General features: G+C 35.8%; 3 protein-coding genes across 5 annotated transcripts; 2 read left to right on the forward strand and 1 right to left on the reverse strand.

Moving 5' to 3' along the window:
• Nucleotides 1-907: 907 nt before the first annotated feature.
• LOC105264335 (exosome complex exonuclease Mtr3) lies at nt 908-2,685 on the forward strand. The gene is made up of 4 exons (XM_011301148.1): nt 908-1,156; nt 1,522-1,775; nt 1,881-2,027; nt 2,273-2,685. The coding sequence occupies exons 1-4, from the start codon at nt 1,006-1,008 to the stop codon at nt 2,591-2,593; spliced, it is 873 nt and encodes a 290-aa protein (XP_011299450.1). The 5' UTR covers nt 908-1,005; the 3' UTR covers nt 2,594-2,685.
• On the reverse strand, nt 2,603-3,571 carry Sf3b5 (splicing factor 3b subunit 5). 2 transcript variants are annotated; one of them, XM_011301147.1, is made up of 3 exons: nt 3,483-3,571; nt 3,245-3,401; nt 2,603-2,964 (listed from the first exon to the last, which is right to left on the reverse strand). In XM_011301147.1, exon 3 carries the CDS (start codon nt 2,962-2,964, stop codon nt 2,707-2,709), a length of 258 nt encoding a protein of 85 aa, XP_011299449.1. In that variant the 5' UTR covers nt 3,245-3,401; nt 3,483-3,571; the 3' UTR covers nt 2,603-2,706. The 2 variants fall into 2 exon arrangements, with proteins under 2 accessions (XP_011299449.1, XP_011299448.1); XM_011301146.1 differs by having other exon boundaries at nt 2,603-2,969.
• Nucleotides 3,572-3,624: 53 nt separating this feature from the next.
• Acsf3 (Acyl-CoA synthetase family member 3) lies at nt 3,625-8,055 on the forward strand. Of its 2 annotated transcripts, none has more exons than XM_011301149.1 (8): nt 3,625-3,713; nt 4,224-4,392; nt 4,976-5,216; nt 5,414-6,095; nt 6,395-6,540; nt 6,670-6,903; nt 6,998-7,176; nt 7,533-8,055. In XM_011301149.1, exons 2-8 carry the CDS (start codon nt 4,264-4,266, stop codon nt 7,725-7,727), a joined length of 1,806 nt encoding a protein of 601 aa, XP_011299451.1. In that variant the 5' UTR covers nt 3,625-3,713; nt 4,224-4,263; the 3' UTR covers nt 7,728-8,055. The 2 variants fall into 2 exon arrangements, with proteins under 2 accessions (XP_011299451.1, XP_011299452.1); XM_011301150.1 differs by lacking the exon at nt 3,625-3,713 and adding an exon at nt 3,994-4,161.
• The last annotated feature ends 8,255 nt before the right edge of the window (nt 8,056-16,310 follow it).

Here is a 16,310-nt window from a genome sequence, read left to right on the forward strand (position 1 = left end):
TCACTGAAATGTGAAAAATTCGAAATTTTCAAAAAAATATCAGGGGAGCATAGAAATCGAGGAGGCATTCACTGAAATTGAAAAATTTTAAATTTGCAAAAAAGTATCAGGGGAGCATGAAAATCGAGGAGGTATTCACTGAAATTGAAAAATTTTAAATTTTCAGAAAATAAAATTTACCCACTTCATTGGTGTCTGACAGCGGGACTGCTACTGAGGCAACTACCGAGTCGACTGACGGGTAGACACCCCACCATTGGGTGCGGCCCCCTCTTTCTCTTGGGGTGAGGTGCCCCCCCCAGAACTGAGCCGCCCAGTGGGGGTTTGAGCGACCCCACTGGCATTGTAGCACCTCACCCCAAGAGAAAGAGGGGGTCGCACTGAATGGTGGGGTGTCTGCACGTCAGTCGACTCGGTAACTGCCTCAGTAGTAGTCCCGCTGTCAGAGGCACCCATCGGCTGGGTGGATTTTATTTTCTGAAAATTTAAAATTTTTCAATTTCAGTGAATACCTCCTCGATTTTCATACTCCCCTGATACTTTTTTGAAAATTAAAAATTTTTCAATTTCAGTGAATATCTCCTCGATTTTCATGCTCCCCTGATACTGTTCGAAAAATTTCGAATTTTCAATTTTCAGTCAATACCGCCTCCATTTTCATGCTCCCCTGATACTTTTTTGAAATTTTTTAATTTTTCAATTTCAGTGAATACCTCCTCGATTTGCATACTCCCCTGATACTTTTTTGAAAATTTCGAATTTTTCAATTTCAGTGAATACCTCCTCGATTTTCATGCTCCCCTGATACTTTTCGAAAAATTTCGAAATTTCAAATTTCAGTCAATCCTCTTTCGTGCTAATCCTGAAAAAAATCATTACTGAACTTTCTGAAAAATTGAACAGATGGCGCAACCCTATTTAATTTCATGCATAAACATGGCATGTTTCCACTCTCTATTTTCAACAATAAATACAAAAAATCCGTACTAGAAGTGAAACAAGAACATGCCTGTTGATCAGAGACGAATCAATGGGCCTGAGGTAACAGTACCTTATCAACTCTATATTGATAAATCATCGAACACCGCCGAGCAACAATTAGATCTATTAAATAAACGAGAAGATGGACGAGCCCATGATGATATCCGGAAAATGTGTAGGTTATGAATTTGTATTTCTCACTTTTGTTATTATTTTTTTCCTCTTTCCATACCGATTATTACAAGAATAACAATAACAATTCAACTTTGCCCAAAGCTTTTTTCTCGAATTAATTATCAAATGACGAATCTTGAGCAAATGTGGATTTTTGAGATTTTAGCTAATTATGCTCTTTCTAAAAGATGATGTCACTAAAACTCATTAAAGATAAATATATTAACTTTCGAAGTCTTGCCAGTTCTCCTTTGGATGTCCTAATTTATAATTTGTCGAATAAATTTTATGAGGACTGGTAGAAATGTAATGTGGTCCTAAATTTGGAAAAAATATTATTTTTAATTTTCTGTTTATCATTTAAAGTCATGAAAACTGGTCTTATCAGTCAGGCGAAAGGTTCAGCCTACATTGAAATTGGAACAACAAAAGTTGTGTGCTCAGTATTTGATCCACGAGAAATTCCGAACAAAATGGGTTACAGTGTTCAAGGTAATCTTTACTGTGAATTCAAGTTCGCTTCGTTCTCGTGCAAAAAGAGGAAAATTCATCAGCAAGACTCACAGGAGAAAGAATACAGTTTGATTATGCAGAGAGCACTGGAGCCAGCTGTTTGCAGGGTACTAATAATTTCGTATTTCCTCATTTCTGACGAATCGAATTTGTTGTGTTACATTTTTTATCATTCCATTAAATAAATATTTAATGGATGGAATTGATTTCAGCACGAATTTCCGAACTTTCAAGTGGATATTTATGCCCTGGTTTTGGACAATGGTGGTTCCTGCTTAGCTGCTGCAATAACTGCGGCTAGTCTAGCCTTAGCGAACGCTAGCATTCCAATGTTTGGCCTTGTAACGGCCGTTTCTGCTGTAATTATGACTTTATCTATTTCTTCATTTTATTACATAATTATTTCATTTGTGTCTTTCGATTGAATTAATTGAGGGCAGAATCTTAAACTTATGTACTTTGAACTCCTCTCATTTCTTTCCAGATCTGAAAAATTTCTGTAATTTTTCTTTCCAACAACACACTACATTTCTCGAATTTGAAAATTTCCTATTGACCCCCCACTACCTTTCATAATTTCTCACGATGAATAATAATTTTCCAGGGAATTTATTCAGACACAGTGTTCCTCGATACAACTACAGAAGAAGAGGCACTCTGCAGCACAGCCCCAACCAAAAATCATAAATCAAAGAATCATGGGATAATTATGCAAGCCTATCTACCTCAACACGATCAAGTCGCTGAATTGTATTTCGTTGGAGACATTGATATATCCGCCATAGCTCCAGTGTTAGAAACCCTGACTGAAGCCTCTAAAAACATTTCCCTCATCGCACAGCAGAGATTAGTGAAATCTGTTATGAAAACACTCAAGGAGAGAGAGAAAGAGAAAGAGCATAGAATAAAAACAGAAATAAACTAGTTTTGCACGTACGAAAAAAACTATTCAATTGTTTATTGATACCTCCCTTATCGCCCTTGAATTGATTATTGGTTGAGTAAATTAATGATTATGAAAAAAAAAGTAATATTAGATTAATCTTCAGGTTTCTCAGGAGGTGGTCCGCAGGGCTGCAGCATTTTTTCCATGAGATTAAACCTGACTCTGGCTTTGGTTTCGTTTTCAGCGATTGCGAAGAAATTGAGTAGATCGTAATGACCCATATAAGAACTGCAGGAGTCCCTGTGCTGGTTCACCATCCACTCGAATTTTGTGGTATCTGCATGGCCTGTACCGATGTATTTAGATTGGAGATGCTCCAATTGACTGTGAATATTATATCTTTCACCCATCTTCACTTAAAAAAAAAAATTAATTTGGTTTATTCTAGCATTGCTCAAGGTATTGACAATTTCATCGAATTCTTCAGGGTACAGGGTACAGTGCGAGCTATTTAAAAATGAAGAAGTCTTTCAAATGTTTACATTCACTTAATTCACTTAATTAATAAAAGTAAATGCGAATCAATAAGAACAAAAAGAGTTCTTCATATTGTTTATATTAAGTATAACCTCAAAGTGTTTCGAAAGAGCTCCCAAAGAAGAGTAAATAACAAATAATAAATTAGCTCACCTTCAGAAACAATAAATGATTCTTTCTACTAAGACCTGACAATAATCTTGGCAATATTACTGGAGATATTAACAATCCCTGGATATTTATTGTTTTGGAGCGATTAATCAACGAAAATCACCATTTGCCCCCTGTCGACACTTTTAGGAACAAAAATCTACACACCGAAATTAAGGTTACACAATTTTTCCCACCCAAAGAGTCCGGCTTTTGCGATTTTTATTCACTCCACACATACCTACTTACAAGAGTGCATCAAAAGTGCACGATTTACACGGCTTTCTGTTTTTTCAACATTCAGAATTTTTTCAAACATCGAGGTCTGGCGCCAATAGAATAAAAATAACTGCAACTCGCGTTATAATCAAGTTATCTCGTGACACTTGGATTATTTTTATCCTTTCGTTTTGCCGTAAGATATGTCAAAACCGGCACTAATACGAGATGAGAGATTTTTTCACCATCTTTGGTAATGTATTCTCCTCGTTAATGATATTTATCACTAGTATTAGTATCCTTTTCATTCGAGACAACTCTCAGAAAAAGATTATCATTACTAACAGGTGTATGTCAGAAGCCTTAAGATTTTCTTCCTCTTCCCATTTTTCAAAATGACTATAAGCCAAAATGTTTACTTTAATGCATGTATTATGAACAAGACATAAATGGATATACAATTCATGTGCATGACGAAATAATCCCGTAGAGGGTTTAACACGTAGTAGCTCAACTATGACATTTGTAAATTATTTATTGATCCGATGATGGTAGTAATTTTATGAGAATATTATAAAAGCCCTTTGCTGGAGGTTAGTTGCTGTTTTGTGGAGGAATTTATGTGGTATTTTGCTTTTGGTTTTTTTATAACCACTGAATTTCGAAATAAGTCCACAACTGACAAGACGAGGGGAAACTAGGTGTGTTTCATAATTTCTTTATTGAATTCTCTTAAGTTGGTTTATGATTTTTTCTATTTCAGAAACTTGAACATTCGATAAGGAAATCTGAGTATTTAAAAAATGGGATCACTTTTGAGGCGCAGTTTGCATTTAGCAGTGAGCAAGATATTAAGAGTACACAAGCCACTGGCATTGAAGAGGCTCCAACAAACACACGCTGCATTGAGCTCCATCAATGAGACACAACAGGTAAATGATAACGATATATTTCTTAGCCGAATAACTAGAGTAAGAACACAATATTTTTTACAAAATTGTACATATGACAGTTCCTCACAGAAAAGTCAGTTACAAGTCGGATTAGATTTAGAAATGTTAGAGTTGGAAATTTTTTGTGAGTTCGACTGGATATTTACATCAAACTATTAATAGTGGTTAATGGTTGAACGTTTAAATTGGGATAACTCGGGCAATCGAATGAAAATGATTTTTTTTGGCGAAGCTTTTCAATTCTTCAATAGTTTGTCAAATTATAGAACTTGATGAACTTCTCTTTTGAATTCAAATTTGAACCAAGTATTTGAAAGTAATCCAAAAATAGCTGACTTTTACCCCGTTAGATTCTATGGATATCTTTGAACTAAAGACGAAAGCTGTCACACGTGCGCAGAAAAATAACTGATTCATCAAAAAGAATCTGGGCTATGAAAAAAAAGTACCTATATAATTTTCTCTAGCTTCTCAATATTTCGGGGCAATAATGAATGAAAAAGATTTTGCAATAAAATGCTGACACGTGCATTATGTGATTCGTTTATTTTTTTTTTTGCAGCCACCAAGTAACAATGTAATCCCAATATTCAGAAACGCCATACGATTTGGAGATAAAACTGCATTGAGAGATCTGCAGGGAGACTACACCTACCGCGGCCTATTCCTGAGCTCCAGACAATTCTCCAATGAATTGTCTGATATTTTGAATGGAAAACAACAGGAGAGAGTTGCTTTTCTTCTCCCTAATGATGCGAGATATATTATTGTACAGTGGGCATGCTGGATGAGTGGTCAAATTGGTAAATAAAGTGTGCTCGACATTTTATTTTTCTCTTAGCACTTAAAAATACAGTGGAATTCTCACCACGGAATTTTCTTTCTTAGAATTGAGAGGCAAAAAACCATTTCATGTGTCTTAGATTCCGAAATATTTTCACTCCCTCCGGCAGATTTCAGTGGGAAATATATTTTATTATTCTGAAATTTCTCCTTCTAGCTGTACCATTGAACGCTTCAAGTCCACCATCAGTCCTGAATTATTATCTCAAAGATTCTAATGCTAAAGTTATAATAACGACGTCGGAGCATGCACCAATGTTGGAATGTTTGGTAAAAGGGAGTGATTGTCGTTTGATGGTTTTCGATGATGCCCTGAGGGTATTGGCAATGAAACCCGATGGAAAGACAGCCAACAACAAGAGCTACGAAAAATACGAATATGACTTTGGTGATTCTGAGGAGACACCCCTCAAAGATGAATTTTACAATGACTCAAATGCCATGTTTGTTTACACATCTGGAACAACAGGAGTACCAAAAGGAGTGGTGATGAGCCATAGAAATCTACAGTCACAGATGAACGCGTTGATTACGGCGTGGAAATGGTCGGAAAAGGACATTATTCTTCACACTCTGCCTCTCAATCACGTGCATGGTATCGTTAACGTACTCATGTGTCCATTGTACGTCGGTGCAAGGTGTGTTATGTTACCGAAATTCGAGACGTCCAATGTGTGGACTCACTTGCTGGGTATCAATCTGCAGAATTCCGAGAGGTGCAACATGTTCATGGCTGTACCCACGATCTATATGAAATTAATTCAGGAGTATGAACAACTCTTCAGCAAAAATACCAAAATGAAAGAGTATGTGCACACGGTGTGCAGTACAAAAATCAGGTAATTCATTCAAGTTTATCTCAGTCGAATAACCAAAGTAAGGATTGATCGGATAAATATTTAAATATTTATATACAAGAATTTACTATAAATTTCTACGGTAAACTTGTTAATTTTGTAGATATTAAATAAGTGCCGCATATGGAATTTATCAATCTCATGAAAAAAATAGTTCTTCAATCAAAAATATTTATTTATCAACCTGCCAGAGAACTTCCTCTCAATGAAATAATTAATGATCGCCAGCATACAGAACAAAAACTTCACAAGCAACTTATTTCAATTTTTTTTGTTCGAAGGTTAATGGTCAGTGGATCTGCACCACTTCCAAAGCCCATCTTCGACAGATGGGAAGAAATTACGGGACACCGTTTGTTGGAAAGGTATGGCATGACCGAGACTGGTATGGTCCTCTCCAATCCACTCGAAGGTCAACGTATTCCAGGTGCTTAGGAAAAACCACTTTCAAACCGTTTCAAATCGAATATTAATAACTATGGGGTTATAGTCTTCAGACTTTTGAGATCGAAAAATCTCTTGATAACAAATGATGGAGGACTTGGATATTTTTTAGGGACCGTTGGGACACCATTGCCAGGCGTTCATGTGAGAATAACCAAGCAAGAAGGTGGCAATATACCAGAGGTGTTGGCTGAGGGATCCTGGGCTGGTACCAAGGTCATTAACAATCGTAAGGGCCCAATTGTGGGAGATTTGCAAGTCAAGGGGGAAAGTGTGTTTCGGGAGTACTGGAAAAAACCAGAGGCCACCGGCAAGGAATTCACGAAGGATGAATGGTTCAAAACTGGTAAAGAAACTTCGCAATAAGATGTCCATCAGAATTTTTTTTTTTCAATTTTGCCATTTATAAGGATTGAATAATAATAAATATCAATCCACAGGAGACACTGCACAGTATGATAAAGGTGTATACAGTATCTTGGGTCGTAGCTCTGTAGATATAATAAAAACTGGTGGCTACAAGGTCAGTGCCCTGCAAGTGGAAACGGCAATTCTCGGTCATCCCGATATTATTGACTGCGCAGTTGTCGGACTGCCAGACATCACGTGGGGAGAAAAAGTAAGACGGAAGAATTTCAGTAGACCCACGTGGCGATATACGCAAATTCTGTTACCAAACAGTGTGCATAAACAAACCTTCATTTCCTATTAATTTTTCTTTTTCATCTCTAAATAGAGTGTCGAGCTCGTTTCATTGGATTATAAATTTAACATGTGCATTTCTGCATTTGAATGATTGATTCGAATGGTACTCTTTATTTTTTCTAGCTTCATCGACTTTTCAAATGATCCGAGTGAATATTTTGACGGGCAGAGATGTTTCACACGCTTGAAAAAATATTTCTAATGTTAAAGGTTTTTTTTTTGGAAGGGTTCGGCGTGATATTTGTGATTAAAATGGATTTTTTCTTATAGGTGGCAGCGGTTGTGGTAGCACGTGAAGGAGCCGAAATAATTCTATCCCAACTTCGTGAATTTGGTAAGAAATCACTACCCGAGTATGCCGTTCCCACGGTGCTGAAGGTAGTCGACAGGATTCCAAAGAACAGCATGGGCAAGGTGAACAAGCCCGATCTCCTCACGGCAGTTTTCCCGAAAAATCAAATGTAAAAAAAACCCTTCTCAACTCTCAATTTATTTGTTTTCATACGAGTGCAATGATCTTACTGAAGAATGGAGAATTACTTATGGACAAGTATGATTATTTATTGTTTCTTAGATCTTGTGGAAAGATACCAATGCAAATTTTATATGGAAAGCTCTGAGATGTGATTTTTTTTTCTTTATTTTTGGTGAATTTCAAACTTCGTTATTAGGATAAGTGCGAATTCACACTTTTTTCATCCGTTTTCACATAGCGACGTAAGTTGATATTATGTTTCCAAAATGACGGACATGTAAGACAAACGATTAAATAATAATTTTTTTTGTCACCGAATTCCATAGGAACTTCGTTCATCTTTCTTTTTATAAAATCCTACCTTGACATTTTCCCCTTTTCGCTGAACTGTTTGTAATATTTTGTTATTTATATGTTTACGAGTTACAACTTAATTCTCTTTGGAATTGACTTCCTGTAAATTAAAAATTCAAATTGACCAATCGCTATTAGAGAACTGATGGCTATCAATATGTGATGAAACAAATAAAAAAACGGAAACATTCTGGTATTTTCTAAATATATTTAAACGTGCAATGAACTGGGAAGAGACACAAGAAAGTTCTTAAGGAATATTGTAACCATGAATAAACAAAGGAAAGGTTTTTCTTGCAAAAAAAATGCAAGGAAAAACATGTAAAATTTGGTCGATTTGGTTTCTCTCAATTCATGAATATTTTACGTAATTAATTGATTACATTACTCAGGTAAAGGAGAAAATGCATTTTATCCTTGATTTTCTGTTAATAAAATGTCACACAAATATTGGTAATCCAAAGTGGACTTTCTAATGCCACAGATGCGTTATGTAAACGACGGTGAGTTTCACATTTCACTCAAACTATAGAATATTTTCCACATGCATAAAAATAATAAGAATATTGTCAGTTATTTTATGAGAATGCAGTTTTTGAAAATGTCGCGGAGGATTGTGTGGGATTAAATATGGAAGAAATTATTGGATTCTTCGATTGGGTAGAAAGTGAAAATTTCACGGCGAAAACCTGAGCTCCGGTAATAATATCCCGTGTATACTGCAGTAAGAAGGGGCTGGGGAGGTGATTCCTGAATTCATTGACTTGGAAACAAGCGAGGAGAAGGTAAAATGTATGTGTGAAAAAGACACTGTCGGATCTTCTTCGCTTCGTCACCTGCGATATTATAAAATACCATTCTTCCTCTGGAATTATCAGTGATGAAACTGTTATTTTTAGTTCAATTTAGAGATTCAGCGAAGTCATTCGAAATATTGAGATTCAGTACCAGAACACCCGAATTTCCATATCCAGAAAACCAGATTCCATCTCGCATTTCCATTTCTATTTTCGGTGTTTATTGGACTTTTTGCTTTGTTTATTTGCAGATAGGAAAGTGTGAGAAAGTAAACATTTGAAGTTGTCTATTGTTTAAAACGGATGGAGCAACAATTAGCTCTTATGTGGATTTTTTTTAATCGAGAAAATGGATTAAATGTGTCTCCAGAAGTTTCGGATAGATTATTTATAGGAGAAAAAATGGTCGATCACATTATTGTAAAGAGAGAATACCCCAAATGAAAAAAAAAATGACAATTTCTAAAATTAGTCTTCATTGTGAAGTAGAAAAAAAATACCGGTCTGAAGCGACATTTTGTCTCAACTGGACAGTGTCTTTTTTTGCATTTTATATTTTTTCTTTATAAAAAAGGTGGATGGCTGGAGATGATGTTGGCAGTGAAGAGCATCTCTAGAGAGGAGTTAGCCTGGGGGTCTTGGGCGACGCGCTGTCTGCCGCAGCCCGAAAGTGCCAACCTTTTAAAAGAAACCTCAACCTCATGAGAAGGCTAACACTATACCCAAGGCGAACGCTTTTTTGCCTTTTAATTGAAAAAGGAACCTTTCCCTCATCTCTCTTGTACGAGAATTTTTTTATTTTTATTTTTCACTCCTGGACGTTGTGAAATGATGAATATTTGTGGGCACATTGCCTTGAGTTTATGCGTGCCGCAGTATCCTCATCAATTCTATGGTCACACCTCTCTCTTTTGCACTGTACGAGCCCTTCTTTAATGACATTACCTAACTACACGATTCGAGATTGAAATTTTATTTTCATTGAAAAGGAAAAATTATGGAAAAATCCAGAATCAACAGAATATTATAGCTTTACGCCGGTTTTGATAATAAATCACTTTTTTATTTCAATTAACTGAACAAAATACAACCAGTTTTAGTGTTTTACTATTAATTTTATTTACGAGAATATAAATACGTAAATCCGACATTTTTGTTGATCACAGAATTAACAAGAATTATGTACAAAAAATCATGTATGATGTGAGTATTCATGAAGTGGTTTATTAGCTATTTGGAATTAGGAATTAACATGAGAATTTGTAAATCTTCAATTTTTACCCCGTTCAATGAAAATATATATACGGGGAATTGTTGAATCTCCATAAAAAAAAGTATGCAATAATTAAAATTCACTGCCACCAGAATCCGCATGTTGATGAATCTGCAACTGACTAAATAAAACGTCTCAACTAATGAAATCTCCAGCGGCAAGTACAAATTAAATACGAGGAAAACACCTGGAGAAGAATAAAATTATCACCATAGGAATCTCCAACGTTTTTTCAAAGTATTTAAATCATAATTGCTTGCACCTGGATAAAGAAGAAATAAATGAGACTGGAGGGGAAAAAAAGAGGAAAAAAGCAGTGGTAGAACTTGTGTACACACATTGAGGAAGGCAGTATTTCTATCTACCTGTTTATTCCGCAGCTGGCTGATGAGTCCAGCCAGGTGGGCACTCCTCGACTTTTCTTCAACCGTTTATATACATATATATATATTTATATATATATATATGTGCCCTCTTCATTTGTTTCTTTCCGCGTTAGACAACGAGGTGCCATTGAGAAGATTTTCGAATATATATACATGACTCGTTGCATTCCACCGTCAATCCTTAATAATTCGTTCGTATGTATTGGTTCTCATTATTTTTGCTTCTTTTTTCCTCAGCCTCTTCGTGGAATTGAGGGAAGTTGAATATTTGCACTGGTGGATTATTGTCTATAGGAAATTTACACCGTTTGTCATGCGATGCAAGCACCTGATACGTTACATAATTACGTACGTTGTACAATTGTTGAATGCCGGGTGTGGTTTAATACATCTTACATTAATTATCACGATTGAAATTAGAATTTTATACGACTGTTTTCTTTTTTTTTTGATAATTCTCATAATTTTTTAACAAGAAAAATGTATGGATTTTGAAATAAAGTTATTTGAAATCGTTTTGTTAGGGAATGGTTGAAGATAATCTCGAGTGAAATGAAGAAATGTCTAGTCTAGGTTTCATTAACAATTCATAAATTTAGATGGTCATCGTGACGGGGGAACAATAATTAAGGACTGGAGATTATCCTGGAATAATTTTTGGTAAACCATTTGTTTTTCGTTTGCTGGAAATTTTTTCAGTGCATTAGTTATTGAAAATTGTAGTAAATTGTTGTAAGTTACAGAGGAAAAATATCGTTCTTTTTTCTTAGAGGAGAGTAGGGCAAAATGGAGACTTTGGAAGGCATATTTCCCTTAATACAGAAATTAATATTTGAGCTAGTTTATTTCCATCTGAATTCCGTTCTCTCCCCTAAAAAATAAAAAATAACAATTAAAGACGTATAATATCAATAAAAGTAAATGCGTCAGATAAATAAATCTTTTTGCAAAAACCCAAAAGTTTGTCGCTAACATTCTTCAAGCCTAGTGCATTACTTTTCCATTCGACTTAATCCGAGAATAATATTTAGTTCAAAGAATTGCGAAATATGTAAATGACGAATTATCAAATTAATAAATTAAGTAACGATGGAATAAATGACCGCGTGGATCCTGACAATGGCAAAGTCATCATCAGCATGTTGTGAGGTAAAAAAAAAGGGAGAAATTTCAATGGGATAAAAATGGCTGTCCCTTTTTAAGAAGGAATTCAGTAACAATCATCTTAAATCCCACCTGTGGTCATCGTAGACTCCATGGGTCCATCCACACAGTCTTGTTCTCAGGGTCTCGTGCGCGCGTGGTTGAATATACAATTTCTCCTCTTCTTTTTCACATTTTTTTTTCAGTCTCTCTTTTTCATTTTTGTTTCAAGAGGATCACTCTTCTCTCTCGGTGGGGCCCAGAGTGGTCTTTCCACGAAGGTGGTCTTCTCTGTCTTATATTCTTTTCTCAACTCCATAACCCAAGTGCCGACAAGCAACACCGGACCACACAAATGACAGTGTGTTATATACCCCTCTCCCTGTGCCCCACGGTACCCCACGGTACCCCGCGAATCCCTCCTCATCGCCCCTTAAAGTCAAAGCCGCGCGTTTCAACCCAATCCAACGCCATATAACCGTGGGTGGTTGATGACAGCTCATCGAAAATTGCTAGTAATCCCCATTGTTTTAGCCTCGCATGTGGGCGGAGTCAGACTTAACAAGAAATTTAAAAAAACCATTTTTTTTCACTTGCCAATTATTCTTTGCATTTTTCGATACTCAATTTTTCCATGAGAATTTTTATACTATAATTCCCACCTGTACTCATAATGGCAAATCTGTTGCGAAGTGTTGAACTAGGATTAGTGAATTTTTTTTACCCGGTATCTTCAACTTGAAAGAAGATAACGATTTTTTCGTTGATACCTTTTTGGTAGGTCTCATTTTTTTGTATGAAATTAAAAAATTTTTTTCTCTGTCCGGAGAGACTAATTACCGAAAAATGACAGGAGAGCTTCGTAATCTTGAGGGAAATACCACTTGTTTTCCTCTGCACTAAAAAATTCCAGAATTGCTGGTTTAATTAAACAGGTAGGTATTAATAGATTGAGAGATACAGTTGTGTGTATTCGTGAGAAAAATATCAGTAATTGGAAAATACAAGCTAGGAGAGTCGAGAAAAACAATTGTAAAATGTTTCTTGTACAAGGAAATTTGTCTGACTCATCAATTCGTGATTATAATGTGTCCATGGGATCATCATTCATATTCAGCGATGGAGACAAGAATTTATTATAAGAATTACAACTGAAGAATCACGCTCGATTAAAATTACATGATGAAGAATTTTTCTTGTTCGTTAAAAAAAATTTTTCAATTTACCTTTTTTATGGAAAATCCAGGATTTGGGAAAAGAGAAAAAACGTAAAGAATTTCCTGTGAAAATTCGACTGACTCATCTCTCAGTGATTTTCAAAATTCTCTCGAGATCATTTTTAATGCTTTAGATGAGTAGAGTGATAATTATGAAAAGGTTTCATCGCGTTAGGAAACCAATAATTCATTTATACCCAGTCAACGCAACCGGTTAATTAATTCTCGAAGAATTGAAAGAGGAGTTAATAATTATTCATTCAACAAATTGTTTGTAAGGCTAAAGGTGAATTTTTCACACGGAGTAATATTCAGTAAAAATTAAGGAGCAAGCCATGCTCGTCTATTAGCTAATTGAAAATTGGAAGGCCGTTTGTAACATTATCAGGTACAACCAATTGCTGTAAAAATTTCCACCCTGCTTGAAAAATGGAAAGAGTTCAGGAAAAAATCTTTAGTATTCACTCGAAATGCTGTCTAAAATCTAATAAACATATAACAATCACAACTAGACCAATCGATCATTGTCCTAAAGATTGCTGTAACAAATTAGCAAATGGTCTTTTTCATGGATCGGTGGCACATGACTCACGAAAAAAAAATTCGTCCCCCATTGTCGAATATACCAGCGTGGGAGGCTCTAGACACCGGTTTCAATTTAACCCGGATGAAGTGGAAAGAGGATCCCCTTGTTCTTATCTGGCCGAAAGTTTTACCTGAAGCGGAAAGAACAAAATAATCTCGCCGGTCGTGTCACATTTTTCTCAAGTCCTCCCCAGCTCCTCGAAGGAGAGGAACGATATGAGAAGTATCTGGCAGATAACGCCGAAGAAATATATACATATAAAAACACCTCGACCGCATGCAGAAATTGAACAGCTAGTGCTATCTCGTCGTTTGGAGGCGTCTTGGACCCCAAAGTTTGAATCACACGAGTGGACGGAAAAAATAGAAAATTAAGTGATGAGGAGAAAAAAAGGTATATTCACTCTAGAGATTTCGTAGGTTTCTTTCTTTGTCTTTGAGTGGCCGCCGCTACGGAATATTTGTGGGGTTCCGAACTGGACCACCCGGTAATTAAGACGACCCTGAAGCCGAGGCGGGGCACTAACCGAGCGCACACCATATCCCTTTGCCAACTACACAGAAGAGAGACCTCCAGGCCAAATTTTCGGCTTCACCCTTGTCTTACGAGTCCACAGCCGGAACCAGTTGTCCAATCCTATCCAGATGACCAATAGCCAAATAGCACACTCCACAACTAACTCTTCACACATCTGCACCCGAACTTCGTACTTTCCTCCACCATGCACACCTTCCACGGGGAACATGACCTCCTGCACTTGGTGCAAACACCTAAGGACTCTTTACCATAAAACCGTAAGAATCGAAAAATTTAATTATGAGAACACATGAATGAGAAGATATGAACAGCTTTCATCTTCACACGCATGAACTCTGCGAAAAATTCTTTATGATTCACCTTTTTTTAGCAACCGGTGCTCCCATGTTATGCCCCCTTTTTTTATTCACCCATTTTTTTTTACTCCGACTCTAGCATTCGCCTTTTTTGTAGGACAACTTCTCAATCAAATTAATTTTATATTTTGGGACTTCCTGCGTCGAAGGGGACTTCGCGGTAAAACGGAAATCGATTATTGGCCAGGGTTATGCGGAATTTTTGCGATATTCAGGGATCAAGGTTAATTCGATTTGTGAAGAACGGATAGGCAATTTATAGGAAGTATTTATGATTAATGATGAAAGAATTTCCGATTGAATTTGAGATTTTTCAGGGAGTGGAGAGTAATTTGTTTTAAAAAATTTGGAATTAAAAATTTCGACTGTCTATTTATCAATTCATTATTTTCTATTATTTTAAATTATTTATTTATTCCCATTGATGTTATAAATGTTTTTTCCTTTTTTTTACATCAGCACCAGCTTTTACCATCTCCCAAGAAATTTATATTATAACAATAGCTAAATAATAATTATAAATCTATAATATATAGATATCGAACCTACATCTATAAGTTCAAGTTTTAAGTTTAAAAGTAGAAGAAAATGAATGAAAAAGAAAAATTAACAATTAATTTTAAAGAAGAAAAATAAATTTAAAAAGAAAAATAAAATATTTTATATTTGGCTAAAAGGATTCCCAACATCCTCAAGTTCGACGGCCCATACTTTTTATTTATCAAGTCTGTATAACATTTTTTTGAGAATTTGTTACAAGGAGATTTTAGCCTCGTAAAGATACGTTGTTTGAAGAAAAAATCGATGAAAGATACATGATTGCTCGTTGAAGGGACACTTGTCAAGGATTCCTCTTATAGTGGGCTATATGAGACACATAAAAAAGGGGTTCTTCAGGAATTCCGATAGGGATCTCTAAATGTAGTGAAATTTGCAGAGTTGTGGGCAGATAAATTTTTCAAAAGCATTCAGTTTTCTTCCGTAACATTCTTCGAGACTAAAAAGACTTTTAGGGCCATTTGTCAGAGGGTTATTTCAGAGATTCCGAGGACGACGAAAAAATTTATGGATCGATTTTAATCGAGTTCTTTCATATAGGGCAGTATCCGCGGAATATTTACTCCATTATTTCAATTGAAAATTCAATTTCTATCCGATCATTCCGATTTTTTAAAATACTTTGTGGGGAAGGAAATTATCTCGCGAGTTAGAAAGGCGGTAAATAGTTTTGCTGCTATGCAAAGAATATCACTTTTAGTTTAAAAACATGAAAGATTATGGACAGGGTGTGGTATTTTCGCCTCGAAAATTCCATGGTATTTACGACATCATTGATAATTTCAGAATTTCCCGCCAATACTTTAATCGAATGGCGAAGTATGTAGCGTTTGTGGCCCGCGACTGTCCGCGAATGCAATTTCAAATTGTAAATAATACACTGTGAATATTAAAAAAAATTTATTCTCAAACGAAATTCCAAAGAAAAAAACTGACTGGACATACTCGCGGGCAAAGTCAAATTGACTAAATTACACGACTAATTACATGACTCATCATGATAGACGAAAGGGCAAGAAGGAGCAGACGACATTAATCTTTATATAGCCGGAATAAAGATGAGGAAATCCATGAAGGATCATGTTCTTTACCTGACAGTTTTCTAAGTCTTTGGTTTAATTTTCATCAAAGGATTTTGTCATCGAGCCTCTAAGGGCTTTCATTTCGTCCTAAGTCCCTGAGGATTTTAACGCCCTGACAAGATGTGAAATTGAGATCCTAAAGCTTGTTATTGAGAATGTTCTGCCTCTTTTACCCGCAATTACCGGTTTTTTGAGTTTTCTGACAAATTCTTGATCAAATCGAACTGAAAAAAATGCCGTTTTGGGATTTCATCGTCATTTCATGCCTCACCAAGTTTTATGAA

This window comes from Fopius arisanus, unplaced genomic scaffold (genome assembly GCF_000806365.1).
Source record: "Fopius arisanus strain USDA-PBARC FA_bdor unplaced genomic scaffold, ASM80636v1 scaffold00020, whole genome shotgun sequence".
NCBI classification, from domain to species: Eukaryota; Metazoa; Arthropoda; class Insecta; order Hymenoptera; family Braconidae; genus Fopius; species Fopius arisanus.

Coding starts and splice junctions, on each gene's coding strand:
- Acsf3 (XM_011301149.1), top strand. CDS start 4,264: ATGGGATCACTTTTGAGGCGCAGTTTGCATTTAGCAGTGAGCAAGATA. Junction 4,393..4,975: donor CCATCAATGAGACACAACAG/GTAAATGATAAC, acceptor TTTTTTTTGCAG/CCACCAAGTAACAATGTAAT. Junction 6,096..6,394: donor GTGTGCAGTACAAAAATCAG/GTAATTCATTCA, acceptor TTTTGTTCGAAG/GTTAATGGTCAGTGGATCTG.
- LOC105264335 (XM_011301148.1), top strand. CDS start 1,006: ATGCCTGTTGATCAGAGACGAATCAATGGGCCTGAGGTAACAGTACCT. Junction 1,157..1,521: donor TGATGATATCCGGAAAATGT/GTAGGTTATGAA, acceptor TATCATTTAAAG/TCATGAAAACTGGTCTTATC. Junction 2,028..2,272: donor TTGTAACGGCCGTTTCTGCT/GTAATTATGACT, acceptor ATAATTTTCCAG/GGAATTTATTCAGACACAGT.
- Sf3b5 (XM_011301147.1), bottom strand. CDS start 2,964: ATGGGTGAAAGATATAATATTCACAGTCAATTGGAGCATCTCCAATCT.